Source organism: Gavia stellata, chromosome 9, assembly GCF_030936135.1.
Source record: "Gavia stellata isolate bGavSte3 chromosome 9, bGavSte3.hap2, whole genome shotgun sequence".
NCBI lineage: Eukaryota > Metazoa > Chordata > Aves > Gaviiformes > Gaviidae > Gavia > Gavia stellata.
Window position 1 is genome coordinate 25,268,755 of NC_082602.1, and position 26,801 is coordinate 25,295,555.

The 26,801-nt window shown below is 49.4% G+C and overlaps 1 protein-coding gene across 2 annotated transcripts; it reads left to right on the plus strand.

The window, feature by feature from the left end:
* Positions 1-1,804: 1,804 nt before the first annotated feature.
* Positions 1,805-26,801, plus strand: ARHGAP19 (Rho GTPase activating protein 19). Of its 2 annotated transcripts, none has more exons than XM_059821442.1 (12): positions 1,805-1,875; positions 15,528-15,793; positions 20,167-20,247; positions 20,591-20,800; positions 21,388-21,614; positions 22,161-22,247; positions 23,223-23,288; positions 24,006-24,194; positions 24,892-24,990; positions 25,569-25,661; positions 26,163-26,231; positions 26,745-26,801. In XM_059821442.1, exons 1-12 carry the CDS (start codon positions 1,805-1,807, stop codon positions 26,799-26,801), a joined length of 1,515 nt encoding a protein of 504 aa, XP_059677425.1. The 2 variants fall into 2 exon arrangements, with proteins under 2 accessions (XP_059677425.1, XP_059677426.1); XM_059821443.1 differs by lacking the exon at positions 1,805-1,875 and adding an exon at positions 11,933-11,961.

The window sequence follows — 26,801 nt, forward strand, 5'->3', positions numbered from 1 at the left end:
TCCTGCAGATGCCAGCTACAAGTATTTTGCAGTTACCCGCAGAGAAGTGCGAGATGGAGACCTGGAGCAATGCTTGGCATTCGTTGCTCAAGCTGGGAGGTGGCTGGAGGCTATTTCTTCACCCAGCACACAGTTAAACCATGCAAGTCCTTTCCACAGGCTACAGCAGGCACCGACAGTGTACCTGTGTTCAGCTATCCTTGTGCAGGAAATTGTCATAAAGGACTCTTAACCTTGCAGGTGCCAGCTGCAAAGCAGGAGGTCTCCGAGTTGTGGGCTGCAGGCATACCAGGCATGCTTGAGGAGAGGCTGACAGGACTAACAGGCTGCCCCCCAGCACTGGCTGGGTGGCCCCTGGATGGGCTGGGACAGTTGTAGGTGCCCACATTGAGTTTTAAGGCTTAAAATCAGGAGGAGAGGGAAAACATCATAATTTCCTTACCCTAGAAGCTACCTGCCTGGGTTGTGTCTGCTGTGGCATGCTGCGGAGAGGGACAGACATGCCCCATGGGGCTGTGCCCATGCAGCATCCAGCTGGACCGCCACCTCCTCTGAAGACACTGCAGTGCCTTTGGGGCTCCCCATAGGCACACCCAGGGCCTCTGCAGTTCAAAGTCAGGATTCAGCACACCCCAAGGTGCAGGGATGGGAAAACCCTCCTGGGGGCAGCAGTATAAGAGGAACCTTGGCGTTTATGCTAAAATGATTGGCAGTAAGTTAATTAAGTGTTGAGGTTTAAAATGCCAAGGGCCCACTCCAGCTGAAATCTAGTCAATTAAAAAATTGTCAGATTAATTCCTAGTCCCCTCAGCCCTCTCATCTACAATTTCACTTTTTAGAAACAATAAGTTTTGTCTTTTTTTGGTTGCTACCTGCAAGCTCTGTGCAAACCCAGGTGCAGCAAGGGGACAGGGACAGCTAGGGGCAAGGCAGGTGCTTCCATGCACAAAGGAAAAAAATAGGAAACAAAGAAAGCTGCTTTTCCAGTGTCTCTGTTTCTCTAATTTCTCCTTGATGGTGAGCAAAGATAACAAATATTCTAGCTGAGATGTGAGTTGGGGTTTATGGTGTAACTCGTGCTTCTTGGAGCGCTTTGCGTGGTCTCTGCAGGCTCAGGCAGACCCTGCTGTGTTGGTTACACATAAGCCACATTTTAAAAGCTTCCTTGAAATAAAATGGCTGCAACTTTTATTTTTGTACTGAATACTAAGGCTTGCAGTGTCAGGTGTGCACAAGACTGACAGAAAGCGCCACCAGAACTTCCACAGCCCCGCACTGGTGCTGTGCACGGGCGTGTGCTGGTCATGCAGGCCTTGGCCATTCTCCTCCCCCCTGCCAGGAGCTGTGCTGGCTCCTACCCCATGAAGGATGCTCAAGCGTAGGCAAAATGGCACATGCACCTTCTTGCCCCCTGCGGCCCCCAGTAATGGGAGCACGCCGGCCAGACCCCACATGCTGCTCACGAGCAGCCGGGGACGGCTGGGGCAGGCCGGCCGGCCGCCGTCATGCCTCGGGTCCGCTGCGGAACCGCTCTGCCGCCCCGAGGGGTCTCCCCGCGCTCCGAGGGGCTCTGGAGGCCGCGCCCTGCCCCGAGACCAGGCCCCGCCGAGGCCACCGGTAGCCTACGGCTCCCAGCATGCCGCGCGCGGCATGGACAGCCGTTCCCACCCCCCCCCCAGTCGTGCGCGCGGATCGGCGGTTGCCCGTTCGAACCGTCCAATGGCGGCGGGGCGATGCGGCTGCAGCCAATGGCGATGCGTGTCCCGGGCGGGGCGGGGCCGAGGAGGGGTGGTGCGGCGGACCAATGGGGAGGCGGAGCGGCAGGTATGAGATGGCGGCGGGAGCACCGGCGCCTAGCGGGCGGCGCGGCGGCAGGTAGGAGCGGGGCTCCCCGGGGGCCGGCACCCCCTCCCTGGGCGCCCTCGCCGCGGTAGGGTCGCTGCCCAGCCCCGCCCGCTGCGGGTACCCCGCACCCGTCTGCAGCGCGCTGCCGGCGGGCAGGCGCTGTCCGGCGCACCTCGGCCTTGGCCCGCCCATTGCGGTGCTTCCGCTGCGAGCCGAGCTGCGGTGGGGCAGCAGCTCCCCGGGCCGGGGTCCCCGGCGCTCGGCCGTGCCGTCGGGCAGCCCCGCTCGCCCCGCGGGACGGGGGGGATTGAGGTGGCACCCTGCGGGCACCTCTGTCCCCGTGGGTTCGGCCTCAGCGGCTGGGGAGCGCTCCCTGCGGCGTCCCTGTGCTGCATTGCAGGGGAGATACCGCCCGCTCCTCCTGCAAGGGGAGCGATCCTGCCCTAAACCACCCGCCCTCGGGCAGGGGGACTATTCCGTAGGGAAGTGTGTGTCCCTGCACTCAAGTTAGCAAAGATAAGTGCCCGCCTTGCAGTTCTGCCCCAGCTCTGGCGCAGCCGCTCGCTGCCTGCAGAGGTAGGAGGCGGGCTGTGGCCAGGCTGGCTCCTTTCTCCCGCAGCCACGGGGTGAGACCTAACACCGAGCGCTTGGCAGTTGCAGGGTTTGGTAGGGTGATGGCACTATATAGACTTGCTTCGCATCCAACCCTTTCTCCCTTGCTTTGTCCACTCTGTATGCGTTATTCTTGCTTTCTAAATGTGCGTACGCTGTAAGCTTCGCATCATTAATCTTTAGCACATACTTCTATATGCATAACCATTCTGTGACTGCTGCCAACAACACAGTGGAGACAGTATGAGCACCTCACTGCAACAGTGTTTTTGGATTACTGCTAAAAAGCTGTAATATCTCTTCCTCTTTTTCATTTTTTTTTTTCTGCATATGTGGCATGGAGCTGCAGACAGAGTATCCTTTGAGTGGTAATTCTTGTGGACTTGCAAAGTAAATACAATTGAGGGCTGATGCCTCATACCCAGCCTGATTCACAGTGGTGCTGTCCTGTTCTCTGCTGAGTGGGACCCATCCTGATGGCAGTTGCAGTGCTTGTCTGGGGAAACTGCTGTGGTACCTCAGTTGGGGCAGAGCGTCACTCTGGAAGGGGATGAAGAGATGGTGCTCAGTGTGGCATATTTGATCTCGGAGACCTGGTAAAGGGATGAGTATGCTCTGTGCAGCTGATACTTCCAACACTCTTTTGGATAAAGCATTTTAAATGTGGCCTAGATCCGTCCAAATGACTGAATTTGTCTTTTAGATGCCGAAAGTTGTCCTTAGGATGTAATCCCCCAGCTCTTTACCCCCGCCACCACCCCCCTTCCACCGCAAGTGATTGTGTTAAAGCAAAGCCTGAAGTGTAAGTTTTACTCCAATGCTTCCTGTCACCCACAGGTAGTGCTAGCAAATCGATCTCTTGCTTTGCAGGTCTATCACCACAAAGCTTACTTTTTTTTTTTTTAAAGTATGCTCCACAACTGTGCTTTTGCCCCTATTTCCTCTCATCTGGAGAGAAGTGCAAGTTGGCTAGTAAAGCTTGCATGCTGTGCGTGTGGACTTATAGCATGCTGACTTAAAGATTGGAAATGAAAGCTGGTTGTCTTAACCTCTTTACCAAATGTTACTGAACATGACAAAAGATGATTTGTGTGGGTCTCTCTTCTGTTTGTGGTCTCTCTAACCTCTGCCTGGCTCTTCATAACTGAGAATGATGATTGCAGTGTGCCTGAGTGCTCAATTTGAAAAGAGAAAAACATCTGTCTGTTTAATGAACGCATTTAATGTTCGATTCAAGCAGCACCTAAATGCTTTGCCAGGCACTCAGTGTTCACATCGGCCATTTGATATGGCAGGGGTGGGATGAGTGGAAGGGAAAAAGCCATGGGCATGGAAAGCAGGATGTGCTGAAAAAAGGTATAAGGCATCTTGATAAAATGGCTTGACAGAGTGTCACTTCACAACTGGACATCAAGAGCTCATGTTGTAAACAGGCAATGAAAGGAGACACAATTGCCATCTATGTTTTGCTGCAAATAGGAAAACGTTCACTGTAAACATGAGTTAATGGCAAGAAGTCAAAGTGACTTGCTGAGGGCCATGCAGAAAAAATGGTTGATTTCAGAGTTAAAGCCAAGTCTGAATGCATGGCTACTTTTCTCTGAAGATAGCCTGGAGCAGGGCACAATCTTATTAAAACATTCCCTTCTCCACAGCTATCACTAAAATCTTTGAGACCTAGACTTGCGTTTAACCCCCTACTCAGTTCAAGCCCCATCAGGCACACATCCAGACCCGAACTCAAGGCTGTGTTGCATTTGCAGTATTTTTGTATGTTTGCATGTAACGCCCTGCCCTGTTCTCATCCAGGGCCTGGGATGGGCTTGGACAACAGGACCCTTGTTCTGCTACGCTTCAGTTTATTGTCTGTTTGCATGAAGGGGGAGCATTCCTTGCCCACATAGCCCAAAGCAGCATCTGGGTCTCCCTGCCAGCCTAGTCATTGCCTTGTTGCTGTGTGCACATTTACATGTATATGAAAATGTCACCAGGCTTCTTTAACGCTCCTTTAAAGGTGCCTGGGCACTCAGTTCAGTCTGAAACTGAAGCGCTGAATGCTGGACACTGTGCTGGGAAATCAAATTCCTTGTCCTAAAGGTCAACAGTCTTCAGTGTGTGGTGGTTTAATAAGTGGCATGAACAGATGGGAAGGAGACAGGGCAGCATGGAAATGTTGGCTAATATCTAATGGTTGCACTGAGGTCAAGTTCCTCTTGGAAATACTGTCCCTCTGTAAGCTGGATTAGGCTCCTGGTCACAGCTGAGGCCTTGTATTTTCCACTTTTTTCAGAGTTAGCTCTTTCTGTAGGATCTCATTTTCACTTGTTCCCTAGCTGGAGGCAAGAACAGGGAGCTGAGGCCCTTTCTTTAGCCTGTGCTCTGCTGGGTTCAGGCACAGACCTGCTGTGCTGCTTTTGAGCAGAAGTAGCAGGCTCTCACCAAACCTGCACTGTGATCCTGGAGACCAACACTGTGGGCTCCTGTGGTCCCAAGTCACAAGGGTCTTGGAGCCAGCTTGGGGAGAGAAATGGGAGGAGCCGCAGCCCCATGGTGTGATAAACTTGGCTGACACTTTGTTTCAGAGCTTCACAGGTCTGGTGTGTTCCTGGCCTCTCATCCTGGTAATGCATTACACTTATCGTCATGTCTGACAAGAGCATTGGGCCCTTTTCTCTGAAGTGCAACAGCCTCACTCCCTGGCTCTTGGCCTTTCTCACCTCTACGCTAGGTAATCACAATTAAGCTATCCAGAGTTTCCTCATAAATTTTTTCAGAAACTGTAGATAGTGGGGAATGTGATAAGCTGCTTAAATAATTGCCTGCCAGCTGGCTTACGAGAACTTTTAATGTGTTTGCTTTTGGCCTATAAAGCTCTAATAATTTGGAGTCTCGCCAAAACATCCTTTCTTCTTGAGTGGTAGTGTGGCAGCTCTGATTTTCAGAGGCAGAAAGTTCTCAGGGGAGACGGCATTAGTTTCCCTTTTTGTTTTGCTGGAGTTCAGACTCAATGTTGAAACGTAGCTTTATGGTTTGGGAGTTCCATATGGGCATTCCTACAGCCCCGCTCGCGAGCTGTCATATAATAGGAGACAAGGATGCTACGGCTGGCCATGTCTTGGAGAGCGGGAAGCCTTTTAGGGAACATCCTTCACAAGCTCTCAGGGGTGCCTGGAGCTCTCCTTTCACGCACGTGCCACTCCACATCCTTCTCCCCGGAACAGCGCATAAATATATCACTGCTCCCTGGGCTCCGCAGAGAAACCGGGTGAATCCAGACAGAGATGACCTGTCAGGCAGGATGGGAAAAGAAGCAGTTTCTGATCAGTATGGGAGAGTTGCATAAAGTGACAGCATAGGTTATTATCATATGAATTCTGGTATCTGTGTACAATATTCCATTTTTTTACACTCTAGCTTGCCCAAATCCCCTTCAAAAGCACTAAGCCCCCATTCTGTTCAATTTGGTGAGTTAATTGGGCTGCTTCGTGCATCTCCATCTCTCTGGTACTGCATGCTGTGCTGCTCTGCGGCTGGCCTAGCCTGTTTATCTGTGTGTCTCGGCAGCCCTGACCAGATGTCACCAGCTTATTTAAATGCTGGCATACATCCAGGTGTGCCTCATTGCAATTCCAGCTTGTGAGAGTTTACACATCTGGAACATGGGATGTGGCCTCTGACATACTCAGTGGTGTCTGCAGAGGATTGCTGATGAGAAAGGATTTGATGTGCTCTCATCCTTTGCAGGCACCACCATGATACAAAATACAGATGCGAGCACGCGGCTTGCCCATTGCACCTCCAGAGCTAAGAAGCATTGTGGAGTTACAAAAGTGTAGTGAACGAAAACAAGAGCTGTGACTTCCCGAGTACCTTTGTTCTCTGTATTTGCCAGGCTATGACTGCAAAATCTCACCCAACGGTGCTGTTGGGATCTGGCTGTCAGTCCTGACCCAGGTCTTGGTATCCCTTTGGTCCAGATAAAACAGCAGCAATCAAGTGAACCTGTGAGTGCTACAGCACACTATACTCATTGCAATGCTTTGTTCAAGCGCTGACAGTTGATGGTGGGATGGGATTCCCGAATGTGTTCTGGATGCCAGTTGGTGCTACCAATTTTGGGTGATTATCATCCTGTGGGAGAGCAGGAGAAAAACATCCTTCCTTCCTTGCTGGGTTGTTCTGAGTTCCCAGACTAGTTGCTACAATAGCTTGTTAATTTTGCTGTGCTGTTTATGTGTGATTGCTTGATTTTTCATGTCAGAAGTAAACCAGATTGTTGTGGGGCTCCTCTTTATAGATGGTAATTCTGCTCTGACCTGGACACTGGCTTGGAGCCACTGGTCTGACAAGCATCTGCATGGTGTATCTCTGCTAGTCTCTGAACTGCATTTTTCCCTGCCTCTGAAGGATGCCTTAGGGCTCTTATCTTCAAGTGTAAGGGTGACAATCAGAGGTGTATGCAGCAATTTCTGAGTGTTAGAGACCAAGGACATAAAGGTAGGACTGGGCCATGCCTCTTATTGACTTCCAGTACACTCAAAATGGGGAAGTAAAGAAGTTAAAGACATTTTAAAATTAGGAGAGTAAGGGAATACTATCATTGCTGGCAATTGGAAAGTACCCATGCACGCTTTGAGGATACAGCAGACATGCGTGGACCTTGCAGTCCACCCAGCTAAGGACCAAACAGACAAAAGTGGGAAGAAACTTCCTACCTGGGATATGAATGAAGATGAAGAGCAGTCAGTTGGCGAGAGTCCATAGACGGATGTTCAGTAAAGAATTTCAGATTACATAAGAAAGGTGTTAGGGTTCATGGAAAGAGGAGGTGACCTTGCAGTTGGTTAGTTTGACTTATAATCAAAGGTTGGGATGGGTAATTCTGCAGTGCATGGGGAGAAAAGGCCCGGAATCCGTGTCCTAGATATGGGGGACAGCATTCAGGGCAGATGCCGCCTGGCCCCACGGGGTACCTCAGATCTATGGTACATTATTCACAAAGCAAATGGCTCACATTAGTAAAATAAAGCAAAAAAGATGCATTGTTTTGTCATAACTATATGACTGGGGCAGGGAGAACTACATCAATACAGTTTCTATACAGACTAGCCCCAGGCCCTTGTGACCTTCTCCCGAGGGCGGCGCATGCCTGCCTGGCATGTTCTGGGTGGTGGGAAGTGGCTGCAGGGCTTCCTCAAGCTGCAACCCTTCCACCTTGCTGCGCGGGTCTGGATGTGGCCATGCAGTGCCCTGCGGCGCTGCCAGGCTCCTCCGGCTCCCCGGCACTGCTGGCCTGTTGTCTCTGCCTCGCCAGCGGTTCCCAGCCAGTGCCTGGAGCTCAGCTCATGTCTCCTCAGCCCCGCGTCCCAGCCGTCCCTGCCTGAGAGCTTTCAAACCAGCTCCTTTGTGCTCAGTCCTGTGTTGCCCCTTGTGCAGAAGCTGGATTTCTTCTAAATGTCTGCAGTGTGACCTGATTATTTTTCCTGTCCTTCCTCGCCCTCCTTTTTAATAGCGTCTACAGAAAAGCTGGCAGAGTTCAGTTATATCAGTCATGCTGACTGATAGCGCTGCCTCTTCTCTTGGGATTCCTCCTCTTTTCTGTCCCTCCAGCATTCATTTCAGATTTAGCTATCAGCCCTCTAAAGACAGGGTATTGCCTTTGTTCTGTGTTTGTACAGCATGGAGCACAGCGGAGTCCCCAGCTGTGACCAAGGTTCCCAATGCCACAGTGATAAAAGTGAATAGATCAGTAATGAGAAGAGGCAGCTGCTGCCATCTAAAAAGATTCAGTTTTGGTGCTGGTTTCAGTGAAATCAGGATTGGATCTAAGGGTCCTCTTCTATTGCTGCTCCCTGTAGGGGTTTACATTAAAATAAAGACACAAACTTTAGACTGCATTGAAAGTCATGAAAATCGGAGCAGCATTGCTATTTAATGTTGTTAGTGTTACTGTGATGCTAAGGCAGACATATGAGCTTGCAGATCTTTAATGTAAAATTACTGGGTTTCTGGCGGTAGCTGTGTTTCTGCATTTTTCACAGAGCCTTGGGTAGGAGGCTGAGCCATCTCACAGCGTGGGATCATCCAGAGCTGTGGTGGTGGTGCTGGGAAGGAGACTTGGTGAGGAGCACTGCAGTGAACATGCGGTTCCTCTCTAAGGTGCCTCTTAGTTCTTTTCCTCCTTCTAGCAGTAGAAGGCATCTGGATACTCTGATGTTGTGGTGATGGCTGATTGAAGTACTGCTTTGTTGACTTTAAATTATTCCAGTGGCTATTATTAAAGATATCACAAAAGAATTCACTGAGGTCAAACTTGAGAAATTTCATGCTGTAATGCAAATTTCTTGATGTTTCACAAATATCAAGCTGTTTTGCTACTGCAGTTTTCTTTGACACTGGTAGTATGTTGCATTTTCAGTTTCTTCCAAAGCACACTTCCCCCCGCCCCAACCCTTTGATCTTCCCAGGTAGGTCCGTCTCCAGGTTCGCATCACAGATGTGTAGCTGATGTTGCCGAGGTCTGCTTTGAGTCCTTTACTGAGACAGAATTTGAATTCATAGATTATAGCATTGACTTGGATATCCAATTTACCCGATGTCCAAAAGATGGCCAGGTTGTCCAGCACAGGCTGCCATCATGTAATTGCAGCTTTCTTCTCCAGCTTCTTGCTGTTTAAATTGTATATTATTATCTGGTTCCCATAGCCAAAAGGCTGAATCACTCCGTGTTAGCTGTTTAAATGTGAAGAAAGCAATGCAAAAATTAAAAAGGCAGCATTATCTAGTATGGCTTACTTGTATTAAGTCTAGAGACAGTAAGCAAGGATCGGCATCCACTGTGCTCTGCACTGTGTACTCATCACAAAGGGACTCTGCCCCTGAAGACCTTATGAGTATAACCCTAGCCAAAAATTGCCGCTTGTTTTTCTTGACATTTTTCAGAGGCAAATCAGTCATCCTACGAAGAGTTACTGTGCCAAATCTGAGGCCTGAATGTGATCTTTGTTACACTATTTTACAAGAATGTCAGTCTGAAGTACAGTCCTCAAAGCAACCTTAACTGTGAAGTCACTTCCAATGTCTCTGCAGTCCATTCCCATTAGACTTCTTTTAATTTTTTTTTTTTTAATCTAGGAAATAATTTGTCTTCTAGTCCTTTTGTACTTAAAATGATTCCACATAATTCCACTACGGTTCTTTCATCTCTTTGCAAAATCTGGGATGGCTCCTATCTGGCTCTGGAAATACTGTCTTCAGACATCCTCATTAATTGATTCCTTACTCTGGCACAACATAGGAAACGATGCTACTTCTCTCTCCCTGGGGAAATACAAGCCTGTGCGCATCTGTCCCGTCTCCCTTTGTGCTCAGCCAGGCAAAGAATTGCTCATGTTTTGTGTTCTTTAGCACTGCCTGCTTATCGCCCTGCTCTCAGTATTTGGTAGCAGCCTGGCTCTTTCTCATAGTCTGAAGATTTTGTTATTATAGAGGGAGATTTTCTTCCATTATCTGCCTTATTTTCGAAAGCTCTTTAATCCTTTTACTCTTGTATGGTAAAACTCATCTACTGTGGTGTGTCTGAAGTGTTAGCTCCTTAATGACGACATACCAAGTGCGCAAAATGGCACCTGAGATGGATTTTGCCCACTGAATTAGGTACATCAGGCTCCTCTGAAATCTGCAGCTTCCAGTTTTTCCACTTTCCCAGCTAGACAAACACAGCTAATGCCTTGCCCCAAAGGTACCTCTTCCTTTTCTCTCTTGGCTTACTTGTGTTCTCCTTATGCTCTGTTTCATGTTGCTCGAACCGGTTTCTGCTTTCACGTGGGTGGAGTTAGAACAATATAAAATCTGTAAAAGCCGCTAAAACAGTTACGTCTCACCTATCTGAATGCAAGCTTGCTGCCACATGAGCTAATCTGCCTGCTTGCACAGCTCTTGCACCACAGGTTCCATCACCAGGTTTTGCCAGTTAAAGTCTCATTTTTGTTGTAGTTTCCAAGGCATTTCCCTGGCCTGGATCTAGTTACCTTAGGGATTAATTGATCCATCATGATTTTGACCTCCTGCACCATCCACTCCCCATGAAATGATGGGGCTGTCATGCCTGAAGCAAGAATGTTGTGTGTGACAGACAGCTTGCTTTGTGACTTGGCTGGGATCACAGGCTTCGCTTCTAAAAGATACTAGAATGGCAAGAATCTCAGCACAATATAGGACCCATTTTTTTTAATCTGCTGTCTTAATCACAACCCTATTAGTACAAGGTTTTATTATTCATTGGGATTTGATTTTATTCATGGGATCAGAGAGGAAGCTATTTATTCCTGTATTTTATCGTCTTTTGACGTGTCGTAAAGCAATCTGAGATCACAGCATATAGAAAATATAACTCTGTAATTGCAAGTAAAGCAAAAAAAAAAAAAAAAGCCATAAACTCCCCGAATACATGTTTGTCTCCCCTTTGCTGCTGTTACATAAACTGTGAGTGTAGGTAGAGTACATCCATCTTCCTTTTTTAACACGAAAACAGCAGATGGGGCACATGGCTTTTTCTGAAGGTTATAGTGTGTGCAGCACTGAGGATTGGCAGGGTTATTGTGTGTAAAGCCAGTGGGGGCTTTATCTTTGCTCACAAATAGGGGTTTGCTTCACGTTTCCATTTTGACTAGCAATAATGATACAAAGGCAAATTTTCTGTGCAAGGAAGAGCTGCTAATAAAGTGACCTTTCAAAATTAAGTAGCTCATTGAAGTGCCATACCACAATAAGAGTATACAAGGCTGGTCCCAGCTGCGGCAGGCAGGGAAACTGGACAGGAATCCAGAGAAACATGGAATGGGAAGCCTGAAGTGGATGAACGGCACATGGTGGCACAGGAATGGTAGCAAAGAGCAACGGCCAGGTGCTGTTTCTAGCTCTGGAGGGGCCGACCTATGTGCTTTGTCTTTGAAAGGATCTAAAAGTGTGAAAGGCAGGGGCAGAGAGTGTTTCTAGCAAGGTTTCTGGGCACGGGGTTGTGCAGTTAAGGGACTTGGCTATTGTCCTGCCAGTGCCGTAACATTGGTTGTGCTTGGATGCTGTTGGGAATGTGTTGCATGGTTTTACTCACGGTGAACACAGGGTAGATTTGGGGCTATTTTGTGGATTCCTCTTGGATACAGGTGGAGAGCACTTAATACCACGCTGGTACTAATTCAAAACCCCGGTTTCTATGTAGGAATTATTTGCCGTTAAACTCCAGCTACGCAGCCTTTGGCAAGAGACATGAATCAATTTGTCCAGCTTTTCTTTTCTGTTTTGTCTCTGTGTGAAGGCTGATGCCCAGTGTGTGCCAAGGGGGCCTTTCAGACCCAATAATGCGCCCTTGTGTCTCGTAGCATGCGTGGAATTTGCATAGGCTGTGCTGGGACAGGCAGGTTTCTTTTGTTGCTGGAAACAAGGAGCAAGTTCTTTTCCCTGTCTCTGCTTCCTAATGCCTCTCCAAAAGCTCTCAGCACTCATGTAAGAAATTTACTTTTTTCTATTTATTTTTGCATTAAATGTTGTTAAACTTTGTGCAACTTGTAACACTGGCTGTGCAGAGAAGTCGTGTCAGTCAGTTCTAGTTGACAAAATTGTTTAATTTTCTTTCTCTGAATCTAGATATATAATTGTCAGAGGGAGCAGATAATCTGTGATGCTTGATGTAACTGCTGCAAAGTATTTGCATATCTTCTCTGTGGGGAAACAAAACTGCTAGTGAGTGAATAACAGTGCACGGATCATTGCAGGCAGGGTCACTGGGCCTATACACTTGCTATTAACCCTTCTCAGGGTCTGTATTGCCACAGAATGAGTTGTCATGGGTTTCAGGCAAAGGGCTTGCTCCACATTATGGGCAGAGCTGGCACTTGTTTGTGCATTGTGGCCCCGTGCGATGAAATGCGAATATGATCAGATCGATTGGCAGTTGCTTTTTGGCAGCTGATACAGAGTTGTTGCATTTCGGTCTTGATTTATTGCAGATAACAAACTGCTGAAAAACAGGCTGGGAGGTACTCAGAAAAATATGGCCCCCAGTTGGAGTCAGCAGCATGCTTGCTAGGCCACTCTGAGCCTGCAGCTGGGAGCCTTTAAGAGCTTTCTAAAATTTTAGATGACCTGGCAGATTGCCTTGCAGTCTGCCTTGCAGACCTTCCTCCTCTCCAGCCTCTTGAAGGAGTCTTTGACATCTGTGGAGAGCAGTGGCAAGGGGAGAGGGTTTCATACGGATTCTCACGATGCAAGCGTGGCTGAGCGCCGGGTTCCCTCTGATTTCAGCAAGTATCTTTCTCCTTGTGGAGCCTGAGTCCCAGCTTTTATTCTCGTATTCTGATCACGCATCCTGGAAATCGCGCCAAGATGGTCTTTTCAGGTCAAAGATGTACAGCAGTAGCTCAGATAACTGTTGGGTTCACAGATACTGTGTGGAGGCAGGCTGGAGTTCAGGTGACCTGCCAGTATGTGCTTTGATGCCCTCCCCTTCGCTACCTACTGTCTATTTACATCAGAACAATAAGTTGCTGAGATCTCTCAACTAGTAGCTGAAGTGCTCTGTTGCTTGAACCATCAGGTGTAAGGTCCAGTGGGTTGCAAACGCTTTTGGTGGCAGACGTGCTGAGCAGTGAGCACAGATGCCCAGCGTGGTCCGAACATGGTGACATGGCCTCCACCCCTCAGCAGAGAGGAGAGGAAGGTCAAGGTGCTCTGGTCTTCTGTGGGTAAGCCTGCTGTGGAGGGAAAGCTTTTGGGGGCCTCAGGGGGGATTGGCAGAGCACGTGCTTCCCCCCCGGGCTGCCACACCACACCTAAGGGACTGACGCGATCCCTGGGGCATGAGCACAGCCTTTCTATTACCTGTGTACTTGGCAGCTGCTGCTGGAAAATGGTGTTCAGTGGGACCTCACAACTGAGGAGGGATGTTGAAACAGTGGAAAGTATTATATAAGAGCCCAAGAATGATTGAAGGGTTGGGGAATGTCACACAGTGAAGGCTGGCAGTGTGTGCAAGCTGGGTGGGTAGGCAGCCTCCACGCAGAGCCCTGGAAGAACTGGCACACCAACTCGCAGGGCCAGGTCAGCACTTTATAGCTGAGTATGACATTGGGGCAGTAGCTTGTGACTGGAGAATAATGACACTAATCCTCACATTTAAGTAAAAGAGGGGCAGCAGAAACAAGCTAGGCAACTCTTACCTGTGGGCTTGACTTCAGAAGCGTGCGAGTGTTTGAAACAGTGGTGGGAAGATGATAACGGAAAACCTAGAGGTAGATGGAAATCGGGATAAGCTTTAAATGGGAGCAATAAGAGCGCTGATTAACCCGAGATCTCTCTTTGATAACTCTCTATTTTGATTTTAGACATGGTAACCCCATGCAATGCTACAGGCTTGGGAAGAGTGGCTGGAAAGCTGCCCGGCAGAAAAGGACCTGGGGGTGTTGATTGACAGTGGGCTGAATATGAGCCAGCAGTGTGCCCAGGTGGCCAAGAAGGCCAACAGCATCCTGGCCTGTATCAGGAATAGTGTGGCCAGCAGGAGTAGGGAGGTGATCGTGCCCCTGTACTCGGCTCTGGTGAGGCCGCACCTCGAATACTGTGTTCAGTTTTGGGCCCCTCACTACGAGAAGGACATTGAGGTGCTGGAGCGTGTCCAGAGAAGGGCACCGAAGCTGGTGAGGGGTCTGGAGCACAAGTCTTATGAGGAGCAGCTGAGGGAGCTGGGGTTGTTCAGTCTGGAGGAGAGGAGGCTGAGGGGAGACCTTATTGCTCTCTGCACTTACCTGAAAGGGGGTTGCAGAGAGGTGGGTGTTGGTCTCTTCTCCCAAGTGACTAGCGACAGGACAAGAAGAAATGGCCTCAAGTTGTGCCAGGGGAGGTTTAGGCTGGATATTAGGAAAAATTTCTTTCCTGAGAGAGTGGTGAAGCATTGGAACAGGCTGCCCAGGGAGGTGGTGGAGTCTCCATCCCTGGAGGAGTTCAAGGAACGTGTGGATGTGGCATTGTGGGACATGGTTTAGTGGGCATGGTGGTGTTGGGTTGATAATTGGACTTTATGATCTTACAGGTCTTTTCCAACCTTCGTGATTCTGTGATTCTATAAATGTAGCTTACCTCACCTCCTGTGGAGCTAAGTATCTGTTACAGATAACCCTTAGCAGAGCAGTGTCTCAGGTGCATCCCTTTTCCCATGCCACGTGAGAAACTATGAAATGGAGAAAGTAGGCATCAGTAGAGAATAGGGAGGTCGGATAAAGGACAGCCTGAAAAGGCACGAACTGGACGAGCCAAAAAGAGATCTACTAGGAGGAGGGTTACTAAGGGTTCCTCAGGGACTGCTCTTGTGTGGCTTGTGCTAATACTGATGAGTTCCCACTCACTCCAGACTCAGAGTGCATAGCTGGGCAGTTACCATAGCTGGCAGAGAGCAGTAACCAAAGAGTTGGCAGCTTGTCACCTGGGACCGTTTGACTGCATCCCTAGCAGAACTGTGGGTTGGTGTTGTTGCATGCATATGATCTTAAAAATAAAGTCCCAGGGCATGGGAACTTTCTATTTGTTGATAGGAAGGTAGTGGTGATGGAACAACAATGGGAACTGATGAGTATAAGCTGCCCGTGAAAAAAAGATTGGGATTTAGACTTTCATGCCACGGGGAGTGAATTTCTGGGAAGGAAAGGAGACAGAACCAAACTTATTTATGACTGAGACTGGTAAGTTAATGTAAAATATTGGATGTCATAGCTGCCTGAGCTAGTAGAATGTAGATACAGTGAAAGTTTTAGTTGGGTGTTGTCATGTGTTGCGTATGTTACCATCACGTTATGGAGTGCTGGTCTGGAGCTGTGTTGTACAAACAGGCCAGAAATGTTTTTGCTCCAAAGGGAAACATAACTGCACTGTGCTGAACACTCACTGAAGACAGACAGTGCTGATGGTGTAGACTGGTAGCTCCTGTGTCAGCAGATGTCTCCTTCAGGGCAGACCAGCTGGCTGTAAAAAACAAAGCTATGAGGAGTCACTGCATTTTTTTCTCCTTCCCTTTTTTCCAGTGATGCCATCTGCAATTTTGTCATTTGCAATGACTCCTCCCTCCACAGCCAGCCGATCATCTTCAATCCTGACTTCTTTGTGGAAAAGCTGCGCCATGAAAAACCAGAGGTGTTCACAGAGCTTGTTGTCAGCAACATTACCAGGCTCATTGACTTGCCTGGGGCAGAGCTGGCCCAGCTGATGGGAGAGGAGGACCCAAAGCTGCCTGGGGCAAACAGCACAGCCTCTGGATTTTTTCGTTCTCTGATGTCTCTGAAGCGTAAGGGTGAGTATGGCATGATGTCTGGTGCCCACCTTTAGGGTGATACTGACTGTCATCATCTGTTACACATAGTTTACAAAACTTTCAGCGTAGGCTTGTTGTTTTGAGCTTGTGTTGAATGCTTAATACTGTAGGTTTGTAATCTCTGGGGATGCCAGCTCTAGAAAGGAGCAAAACAGAGGCCAGGAAGTTAATGCCGGAAATGCCCTGCCACTTCTTGAGTGCCTTTCTTCTGGGAATTATTGCTGTGGTTTATGTCAGGTTGGCCTCAGTGCGTCTGCTGTGCTCGGTGCAGCACAAACCACAGAGATACAGCTTTGGTCCCTGAGTGTTTCTGGTCTGGCTCTGTGGATAGCGCTGAGCTGGAGAGAGGTACCTGTATAAGCTGCAGGTTCTTCCAATACACACCAAAGTGTCCTTGTCTCTCTGCTTGTTTGTGTCCGTGGTAGTCCATGCTCTGTTTTCCTTAGCTCATTATCAATGGAATATCAGCACAGGCTGAGAGCGCCAGGTTCCATGAAGAACAGTAATGGCCAGGTTTTCCAGGCCACTGACTTCACTCAGGGCCCAGTGTCTCCTTCAGTTGCTGTCCCAGCTCTCTGGAAGGTCTTGTATGTGCAGCTCAGAAATCTGTAAGTGTCTCCCATCCAAATACCAATGCTGTGCTGATCCACATCCCAATCCAGTAAGTCAGTGACAAAGCTCTGCAAACTGACTCTGCTCAAGCACAGATTCAACCTCAGCAGATGACATATTTCTGTTTCTCTCCGAGACAAGCATTCAGCTGGAGTTTTCTTCTGGTAAACTGGCTATTCTTATCTTCTTTTTCAAGTTCAGCTGTCTTGGTTATGAAATATTAGCCCCAGGCCCCTTCTCAGAAGTCTGAGATTTGCTTTTGAGCACAGTTGTGTTCAGATCATCTCCTCTTCACTGCCTGGCATTTACTACTCTGTTTTGTTGTAACTAAAAGGGTGTTCTAGGTGTGTGTGTGCCTTCTCCCACCTCTGCCCACACTCAAGGGGAGCCTGGTTCTCCTGATCGGTTAAACCTTCTCACTCATCTAGACAGAAACTGCCTCCATCTGGGCACCTCTCACATCCCTCATCACCTCTGGTTTCCTAGCTAGACTGGCTGGCTGCTGGCAGAGAAGCTGTGGGTAGCTGCCTTCAGATGTTGGCAGCCTGAGGTTAAACACTTCTAATTAGCCTTCCTCTTCCTTTGAGCAATTCTGGTATTGTGAGTACCTCTGAGAAGGGAGCTATCCGAGTATGACTTTTTTTTCTTCAACCTTTATATAGTTTCTGTAAGTGTGTTTGATTTCCAAACCTGTTCCTCCCTTGTGTTTCATAAGGACAAGCTCTGCAGCCCCACTGCTCAGGCTGAATTTTCTGGTGCTGGCTTTAGCCCTCCACTCCTGGCTCACCCAGTGGGAACCCTGGTAGATACACTCACCCTGGGCTGGACAGCACTGCAGGGAAAAATCAAGTACTGCAAATCAAGTCCTTTAGCATCCTTATGTGAGAGTTATTCAATATTGCCATGACTTAACTTGCTGATCCATAATAACAGGTCTTCTAACTGCAGTTTGGGGGCAGTGTGACTGTGCTCTTACCTGTTACTGCTCCTGACTCTGTTCCAGGAGAGTAGCAGGACACCTTAAATTCAGACACTTGCCACTTGACCAACAGAAGCAAGTGAGTAACCAAGTTGAAAGTGTTTTCTTAGTGTGTATGGAAACTTCCCTGTACTTGTCAAAACCTTCTAGCAGGGGGCAGGGGCTTGTGAACCTTTTCTAGCCCATGTTTTTTAAATTATCTGTATTCTGCTGGAGCACTGCTCTTATCAGACCCGCTAGCTCTCTTCCCCAAGAGCTCTGCCTTCCCCCGTTCAGGCATCTCCATGGCCATGTGTCTCACTACAGCTACAGCTAGCAGATGTTTCCAAGTCTGCTGGCTGCACTCCCAGGCTGCAATGGCAGTGTCTCCCTGCATTGACAGGGACTGTCTGTGAACTCCTTGGCCAAACTCTGAGAAAAAGTAGTTTGTGCCTACAGAGAAAATCAGTTTCATGTACTGCGTGTTTCATCTTGGAGACATCATTTGTTTTTCTTCATGTCATAGACCAGCTAGAACAAACAGGTTTTATTTCTTCAAAGCCAGAGGCCAAGGACCTTAGAGCTCAGAGCTGATCAAACTGCAAATACTTACAACTCCTTTGAGCATTAGGAAACTCAATCTCATGCTGCTTCTTAGTTTCAGAAGCAATCGTACAATAACATCTAAGCCTTCATAACTCAGCATCAATTCTCCAGGTGCTTCTTTCAAGTTTCTTTGAGAATCAAATTCTCATTCAAATATCAACTTCTGACTTCAAAAGTAAATTGAATTTGTCAGGCCCTGCATGTCTCAAGAAGATGTATTTTCCTTTTCCCTTCCTGGCCACTATTGATTCTATCTGTTGAATGTCTAATGAGTTTAGTTTTCTTCAAGGACAAGAATCTTTTGCCAACCGTTCTCTCCCGTTGCACTCAAGCCTTTCAGATCTTACACGTGGATCAAGAGGTCACATTGCCCTCCTTTCTCCCGCAAGACTGAAGCATGTGCTTTATCAGAGGGAGGTCAGAAAGTTCTTGATTTAATGGGAGACTGGAGTTCCTGGTGGCTTACCATGTATTTTAGAAGTCCTGGAAGAGAGTGGAACATTCTTCAGGCGGAATAAATTTAGTTGCACAGAAAGGCTGCTGGAGAAGTGCACAGGGTTAACCAGGTCTTTCCCACATGCTGTGAGCATCAACACCACAGAACAGTAAGATCTGTAGTACAACAGACCAAACGCTAGTAAAATCAAAATGTGCTAGAGAGGCGGGGAAAAAAGCGAGAGTAAGCTTGTGGGGGAGATAACTTTTATCAGACCAGCCAATGCACTGCTTAGATTGCTGAGCTATCAGCTGTAACAATAATGAGGGAAATCTTCAGCTACAGACAGCTGGGGTGCAAATACCCAGCTTGCCCTCAGAAGTGGCCCATGCTCCTGGCAGTCTGGTCATGGAGAAGGGAGGAATATTCTTTTCTTAAATCTGTTGGCTCTTTGAAGCCTAAGGGCAAGGGCAGGACAAACCAGCTCTGAACCTGGTTCCAGTTCTCAGTCCCAGTCAGCACGTTGTGGTACGGTCTGTCCAGCATCTTGTCTCTAGCTGCAGTCAAAACCTGCATGTATCTGAGGGAAGAAGTAGTGCTCAGAGCTCTAGTTGCTGCCAGTGAAGCCTCTGAGAGTTGCCTCAGCTTTCTGGGGGACAGAGCTTGCTGGCTGTGTGTGTCTGATGGAAGAAGCCACTCACCAACAAGACTCTATTTATTAGAAGATACTGTCCTGCTGGATAACCGCTCTCTTACCCAGGAAGTCCCTCTTTGGACAAGAACACATTTCTGCATTGGTTCAACAAGTGCCTTTCAGGTAAATGGGCTTCTCATCTAATGTTTTCTTCCATGCAAGGATGTCCTTCCTTTCAGCTCAGGTGCTTCCATCTTCTTTTGGGGCTGTAGCCTGTGTTGAATGGAGTTCTGGAGCTGGCAGCTCATGCCTGATCTGTAACAGCCCCATGAGATGAAAGCAAACTCCAGGAGTGAGAGGAGCTGTCAGTGCTCCATATGGAGAAGGGCCCAGCTCATTGCTTTGCTACTCTCCTTTTTTTCTAGCTTTTCCTTGTTCAGCTTTCTGATACTCCATGCTTTACTGTACTCAGGCCAAGGCAGCTGACATGGAAGAGAGATTCACTGGAATTAGGGAATTCCAGGGATTACCCATCCCTGAAAAGGAGGTCAGCATGAGCCAGTTGCATCATGTCTGCTCTCCCTGCTAGTTCTTGTTTCCCTCTCCTATAGTCTCATAGCTGCATCTCTTCTTTCTGCTCCACTCCATGTCAAGCCACAGTGAGGATTAATCTGGACATTCCTTCCCAGGTGTGGAGTGTGCAAATGTGGAAGGCACCTGGGCAGTCCTGCTGTAACATCTGCCCTTCCCACTTTGCTGTTTCTATAAGGTCCAGGCTTGCAGATGATATGCCCTTTAAAACTGAAGCGTCTGTTCTGGTGTTGTTTTCAGGAGCTAGAGAATCTTTGCTTTAGCTGATAAAAACTGTAATTAAGCTGAGGTAAGAAGCAGGATGATGAAGCCCTTGGAAGTACAGCATGGTGAGATGAAGTAACTTATTTGGGAGTGCTTGTGGTATCTCACATCTGTGGGGGTCCTTGTGACCTTCAGCCTTAGCGTTTAGGGGCACTGGTCTTTGCATGCTGAGATCCTGTTCTTTGGGGAACACTCATCTCTGTGGCTGTTGGGGTTTGAGCTGCCTGAACACATTATCTTCTGTTCTGCAGAGAAAGGGGTGGTGTTTGGCTCACCGCTGACAGAAGAAGGCATTGCACAGGTCTCCCAGCTAATCGAGTATCTGCACAAAAGTGAGTGACTGTCTTGCTGTCTTCCTGTCCCAAGGGGTATCTGTCTGGCCCACCTGAGGTCCCTGGTGCAGACGGAGTGACAAGCTCTGAGCTCTCCAGCAGCAGGAGTTTGGGGCTGGACTAGGCGACTGTTCCCCAGAATTGCCTAGCAGATATGTTAATCTCTTTCCCTCTGTGCATGGGCTGTTTCTACTGATGGGAACCAGCTTGAAGTCATGTCTCTGAATGCAGCTCACTGAGGTTTGCTGTCAAGCTCTGGAAAGGGGAAGGAACTGCTTTAGTAAGAAAATGGGAATCAGCCTCTGATTAATCAGTGGCCTTTTTTCTTCCCTCTGCCGAGCAGACCTAAGAGCAGAAGGCTTGTTTCGGGTACCAGGCAACAGCATCAGGCAACAGATCCTAAAGGATGCTCTGAACAGTGGTACAGATATTGACCTGGACTCTGGGGAATTTCATTCCAACGATGTGGCCACCCTACTTAAGATGTTCCTGGGTGAATTACCAGAGCCGCTGCTGACACACAAGCACTTCCATGCCCACCTCAAAATCGCAGGTGAGTGAGCAATAAGAGGCAGTGGTGAGCAGAGGGAATGGAGCCAGCCTCCTAGAAAGCTGGTAATGCTACAAAGGTGCATACTAGGCTGTGGAAGGGTAATCCTTAAAGGCGGGATAAAAAGGAATCTAATGGTGGAAAAACTGGAACTGAAAATCCTAAGGAATCAGACCAAGACTGTCTAGCCCAGTCTTCTCACTCCAGCAATAAACAGATAGCTACAGGAGTAAAGTCCACATTGGTAACCTGGGTCTCCATCTGTTTTAAGTCTGGGGGTCTCCTGAGAGAGGTGTGGTTTCTATGTACTTAATAACTGTTATTGAACTACCTTATGTGAACTTCCTCCATCTTGCCTTCAACCCGTCACAACTCTTAGCCACTGTGTTGTCCTGTGGGAGGAGTACCACAGATTAACGCCTCAGGTGGGGAGCTTGGGAGCTGGGGGGAGAGAGATGGAGGGCCAAGAACTGTGTTCTTGGAGTTCGGGGGAGATCTGCATGTGAGGAGATAAGGGTAACTGGCTGCAATAGGCCTGCTGTTAGGGAACGTAATGTGTGTCCTTCATGTTCTGCCTTGTGATTTGGCAGACTTGACGCTGTTTGATGAGAAGGGGAATAAGACCAGCACTCCAGACAAAGAGCGCCAAATTGAAGCCCTCCAGCTGCTGTTTTTGATCCTTCCCGCACCCAACCGCAGTCTACTCAAACTGCTGCTGGACTTGCTCTACCAGACCGCCAAGAAGCAGGACAAGAACAAGATGTCTGCCCACAATCTTGCCCTCATGTTTGCACCCCACATCCTATGGCCCAGAAATGTGAGCAATGCCTCAGTATCTGCGGGTGGAATATTGCAAGGTAGAAGGCAGAGGCTTGGCAGGCCTACAGGGGAAGAACCAAGATGGGAAGATTAAGTATGGATACAGTGATGTGAGGGTTGGAGGCTGGGATGATGAGGTGGAGCTTCCTGGCAGGACTCAGTCCTAGTGTTCAGTCCAGACCTGCCATAGGTGTCATTTGCAACTGGTGCTTTGTCTTTTTCAGTAAAATTGAAAGCACAGCACAGTCCTGCTTCTTTTAAGAATGACAACTCTAGACAAACCTTGCAGATCAGTCTGCAAGGTTTCTTGTGCTGCTGGTGAACTGTTTGGCCCCAGAGTTGTCTAGTTCTCCTCCTCTCAGAGCAGCTTTGGCTCTGTGAGCTCTGCTTGTTGGTGTGCTGTGAGCCCTGCCTGCCTGTCTCCTCAGACCAGGTCTCCTGCTGAGGCATTGTGTGTGTCTATGCCCCAGAGACAGCAAGGGCAGCAGAGACCCTTCCTCCTCCCCTTCTAACTGCTGCACCTTTGGCTATGTCCCCTTGCCAGGTGACAGCAAATGACCTTCAGGAGAATATCACAAAGCTAAACAATGGAGTGACCTTCATGATCAAACACTCTCAGAAACTCTTCAAGGTAAGTGTGCTTTGGGGTCTTGCTCTCCCTGGCCCTGCTGAAGCAGGAGACTGAATGCCCCCGGTCCAGGCAAATCCCAGGTGTCAAGTGTATATTCTGGGTACTCTCTTCTGTGGTAGGAGAAGGAGGATTTCTACAGGAAACTGTTCCTTTAGTGACTAGGGAGGAGGTCTTCGCTGGGCAGGCAGCCCAGGAGGAGGAAGACAGCCCTGGAGGTGGCTTTGTGCCTGGGCAGGTCAGAAGCAGGGTGCAGTGTAACACCACCCTCTGCTGGACACCCAGCACCCACTGCCCGGCTGGGAGACCTGGTTCCTGGGGGCAGGTAGCGGCCGGGCTCCCCTCGGGTTCTGGCAGGGTAAGGAGACAGAGGGGGCTTGTCCTGGATGAGTGCTGCCGAGAGCTGAATACCTAATACGGCAGGCCATTTTGTTGTGAACTTCTTTGCAAGTGGTAGTCAACCCACTTCTGTTGCAGGCACAGCCTGCAGTCTTGGGCATCTGTCTAGCTCAGAGCAGGGTGCTGTGGTAGGAGAGTCAGGAGTGTGGGGCTTTCTGCAGGTTCTTCCAAGGAAGTATTTCTGCAACAGGCAGTCTCTTGACTTCTCAAGACCTTCCTGGTCACTGTAGGCATCTGCTCCCTGCAGAGTCCTCCCATAGAAAGTTCCCCTTCTGCACTCTTTGTCAGGCCTCTCTTTGGCCAGCTCAGAGCTGGGGGAATTGCTTGGAAAAAGCTTCTGTGGAACCCTGCTTTAGTCTGTGTTCCACTTGTGCTGGCTGCCGGCATCAGTGGGAAACTGTGAACAGGGACTGCACTAGGGACATGAAATCCCATTGCTTTGTCTGCCTTAAACAGCTGAGCCTTGATGGAAGTAGCTTGTGTGGTATGGTTGAAGACCAGCCTTTGCTGGGGCCACTCTTGCCCCAGGGCCGTACATACTAAACTTACGTTTGGCCTTTTCTCTGCTCATTGTCACAGGCCCCAGCTTACATCCGGGAGTGTGCCAGGCTGCACTATCTGGGATCCAGAGCCCACACATCAAAGGTAAGTCCAGCAAATGCATGAAAGGGCAGAGGCTGTGATACTATGAAGGGATCCTTGTGAGTGAAAGAAGCTGAAAACAAACGAAGTTATGAAAGAGGATCTGTCAGAGAGCAGGAGTGAGGAAACCATATGGTGTGGTAGTGCAGGTGGCTGCATTAGGGAAATTGGGCAGAGTTGAAGCATCCGTTAATCACAAGCACAGGGAAAGCTACCAGCTCCTGTTTAGCGGCAAATCTACTCCCTATGCCCAGTACATGCAGCACCTGCTCTTTCATGGGGTTGTGCCTTCCAAACAGACAGATGCGCCTGCTGCTGTGGCCAGGCTGCTTGGAAGAGGGGCTGCGATAAAGGCTACTTGCTGCCACTGGGACAAGATTTGTCTGTGTCTTGCCAGCAAATGCTTCCCTGCCTCATATAGCTGCAGAAGAAGGAAGATGCATTGCAAGGAGCTGCACTGACCCTTCTCGAGCCTGGAAGGGCTTCTGCAGCTGGCATGTGGGAGGGGAGGGAAGAAGCAATGGGTCACCTTTGTATTGCTGTCACCTCTTCCTGGCACAGGGCCTGCTGGTGCAGTGCTGCTGCAGAGGGGTAGGGAAAACACAGCCCTGTGCATTCACTGGGGTTGAGGCAGCTCACGAGACTCTTCCCAGCCTGGCTCAGATGGGTGGCTCGTTTGGATTAAAGCATGGCAAGCAACTGCTGTCTCCACTTTCCCAGGATGACCTGGATTTGCTGACATCTCCTGGCTCCAAGGAGCTGCAGCCCCTCAAGTCTCAGAAGCGAAGCCGGCTGGACACTTGCCATCAGGAGGAGACTCAGCAGCGCACAGAGGAGGCACTGAAGGAGCTCTTCCGCCACGTCCACAATATGCCTGACTCTGCAAAGAAGAAGAAGCTTATCCGGCAGGTAGTGTGGGGAGGAAAGATATCTTTGGGGTGTGCTTGTCAGCACAATCGTGTGCACAGGGCTAAAGGCAGGGCCTGTTTGAGAGCTGCTCCTAGTCCTGGACAGGCTGGGGAGAGTGGGCTTTGTGCTGTGTAAAGGCGGGGAGGAAGAGGATGTGGCTGACAGTGGACCTTGCTGCACGAAGTTGTGCTTTGAGCTCTCTGTTTTCCAAGCTGGGGACTTGCCAGCCAGCAGTTCCCCAGTCATGATCATGGCCTTGTTGAGCTTCCTCAGAAAGGGAAAAGTTCTGTCTCCTCTAGTTTGCGGGGAGCAGACAAACTGGTCTCCTCTCAGTCCAGTGAGCATTCCCAGCCAACCTGCTGCTCCAGAGAGACTGGGCAGCATGGTCAGCACCAGTGCTGGCTGCCAGCCTCCAGCTGCTGCCCAAACTCCTTTCTGCTCCAACAGCTGCTGCTTTTGGCTAACCTGGTAGCCAGCATAAAGCAGCCTCGCACCCAAGCTCCTTGTAATCCTGGGTGGTTGATGTGACCTTCCTCTGCTTTCTTATCCCTGCAGCTCTGAGCTGCTCTTCCATTTTGGGGTACGAAAGAGCCAAACTGAGGTCTAGGCAGATGGCAGCAGGTAGAGCAGCACACAGCAGCAAAGGACTGGTTTAACCGTAACAGTGCTAACATACTGCCCTCATGTTTCCTCCTAGTTTAATAAGCATCCTACAGCTCTCACTCCTGGCTCTGATGTACCCACATCCCCAGCACCACGACGCACCCGCTCGCGTTCCTTCAGCGGCCTCATTAAGGTAAAGGCACCCTTTGACCCATGCACTCGCTGTGAGTTTCTGAAGTTGGCCTCTGCTTCTGCCTTGCCCTGGCTTGAATGAGGCCCTTAAAGGTAGGGACTGTTCAAAGTATTGGCTGCCAAAGAACACAGATCCACTGGGGACAGAAAACGCAGCACAGTGAGAACAAGACTTGTTAGTATAAAGTGTAATTATCTATGAAACATGTAGCTGTAGTATCTGTATCCCTTTCTGAAGGATTGATTGCTTCTGAGATGAGATGAGGACTGACAGGGAGCTGGTCACGTAGTCTATCCTGTTAGCACACTGTAGGCTGCCCCAAAGCAGCATGTACCTGCTTCTGACAGGCTGGGCTCCTTGCCAGGCCTCAGGTCAGCTCCCAAACCCTTTACATTAGGCAGGCTCAGCCTAGTGGTGTGGTATTTCAGGTGGTTCTGCTTTGCAACCTTTGTCCCAGCTTGGCTTCCTTTTTTCTTTCCCAGCATCCAGCTGCTTACCAGCAATGCATCCTGCTCCTTCCCTTTCTTTTTCACTTTGCACTCTAAGCACTAGCCAACAGCCCTCTCTTCTTATGGCAGCGGAAAGTTTTGGGAACCCCGGTTATCCTGGAGAGGAAGAGCAGGGATGCCACACCGGAGCCTGAGCGAGTCAGCAAAGAGAATATCCACCTGGTAAGGGCTGCTCCCAGCACTGCTGAAGCTGATGGTGGGGGGGTGTGTGGAGGGGAGTTTGAGTGCAACTGGGACGCTCATTTGAGTGATCCTTGGGGGCTGCTTGCTGTACTCTGCCCAAGACAAGCTTTCCAAGTTTCTTCTTTATGATCAGATAAGGTCTTAGGAAGCTGCTGTGGGGAGAGCAGAGCAGATGACAAGGACAGCATCAGGACAGGCATGGCAGCACTGGGCCTCAACTCCAATCTTGTACCTCTGACTTATCTGTGTCCCTGCCCTGGGCCATTGGCTTATGCCCCCTTCCCCCTCTCCCATCCTCCTCCATAAGTTGTACACAGCTTGCTGCCTGTGAGTAGTAGGGCTGTCCCACGGCCCAGACAAACCAAGAGTGGATTTGGGTGGTAGCTGTTCTCTGGTGGGTGGTACAGGCTGCTCCCTGGGAAGGCCATGGATGCCACTTCATTCCCCAGGTCTCTACTTCTATTCCCCTCTCTTGTCCAGTTACAGAAATGTGGATCTCCAGCTCACATGTCCCAAGCGAAGCTGAAATCTTTGGAGGGCAGGAAAGAGGTGAGACACACACACACCCATTCTCTTTCCTGTGAGGAACCTGGCCTGCTGGTCTCTGAGACCTGCTGAGGTGATGGCATGCACACAAGGCTCTATCTCGGGCTCTGTGACAGCTGGGGTCCCCTGGCTTGTAACAGTCTGCTCCATGCCAAGCTGCAGGCAGTTGGCATGCTGGAAGCCTGGGCTTGAAGGGTTTCACCTGAGCAGGTGTGTACAGCTGTTCTACCTGTGAGCTGGCAGGCTGGCTGTCACAGGAAGCAGAGGGAAGCTGGCGTCATGGGGTAGTGCTAACAGCCTGTCAAAGCGGCAGTGGGACGAGGAGTTGGTACAACCCAAAACTGCTGTGTTGGTCCCTGTCTGCTCACTGCCTCTTGTCTAGTGCTCTGCTTTGGTAAAAGGTGTGGGAGGCAGACTCGAGTGGGGAGTCCTTGCAGGGGGAGGACAGCACGTCAACCTTTTCTTGCATGGCAGTCTGTGTCTCAAGCATTCAATTGCTCTAATTCTCTGCTCCAGGAATCCTGTAGACGCATGCGAGCCCACCTGCTTTCCAAGGATTCGTCATCCCTCTGA

Bases quoted from the DNA above. Each gene is read 5' to 3' on its own strand.
- ARHGAP19 (XM_059821442.1), top strand. From the start codon at position 1,805: ATGGGGAGGCGGAGCGGCAGGTATGAGATGGCGGCGGGAGCACCGGCG. The intron at 23,289-24,005 runs GTAAGTCCAGCA...CCACTTTCCCAG, and splicing joins CCAGAGCCCACACATCAAAG to GATGACCTGGATTTGCTGAC. The intron at 24,195-24,891 runs GTAGTGTGGGGA...GTTTCCTCCTAG, and splicing joins AGAAGAAGCTTATCCGGCAG to TTTAATAAGCATCCTACAGC.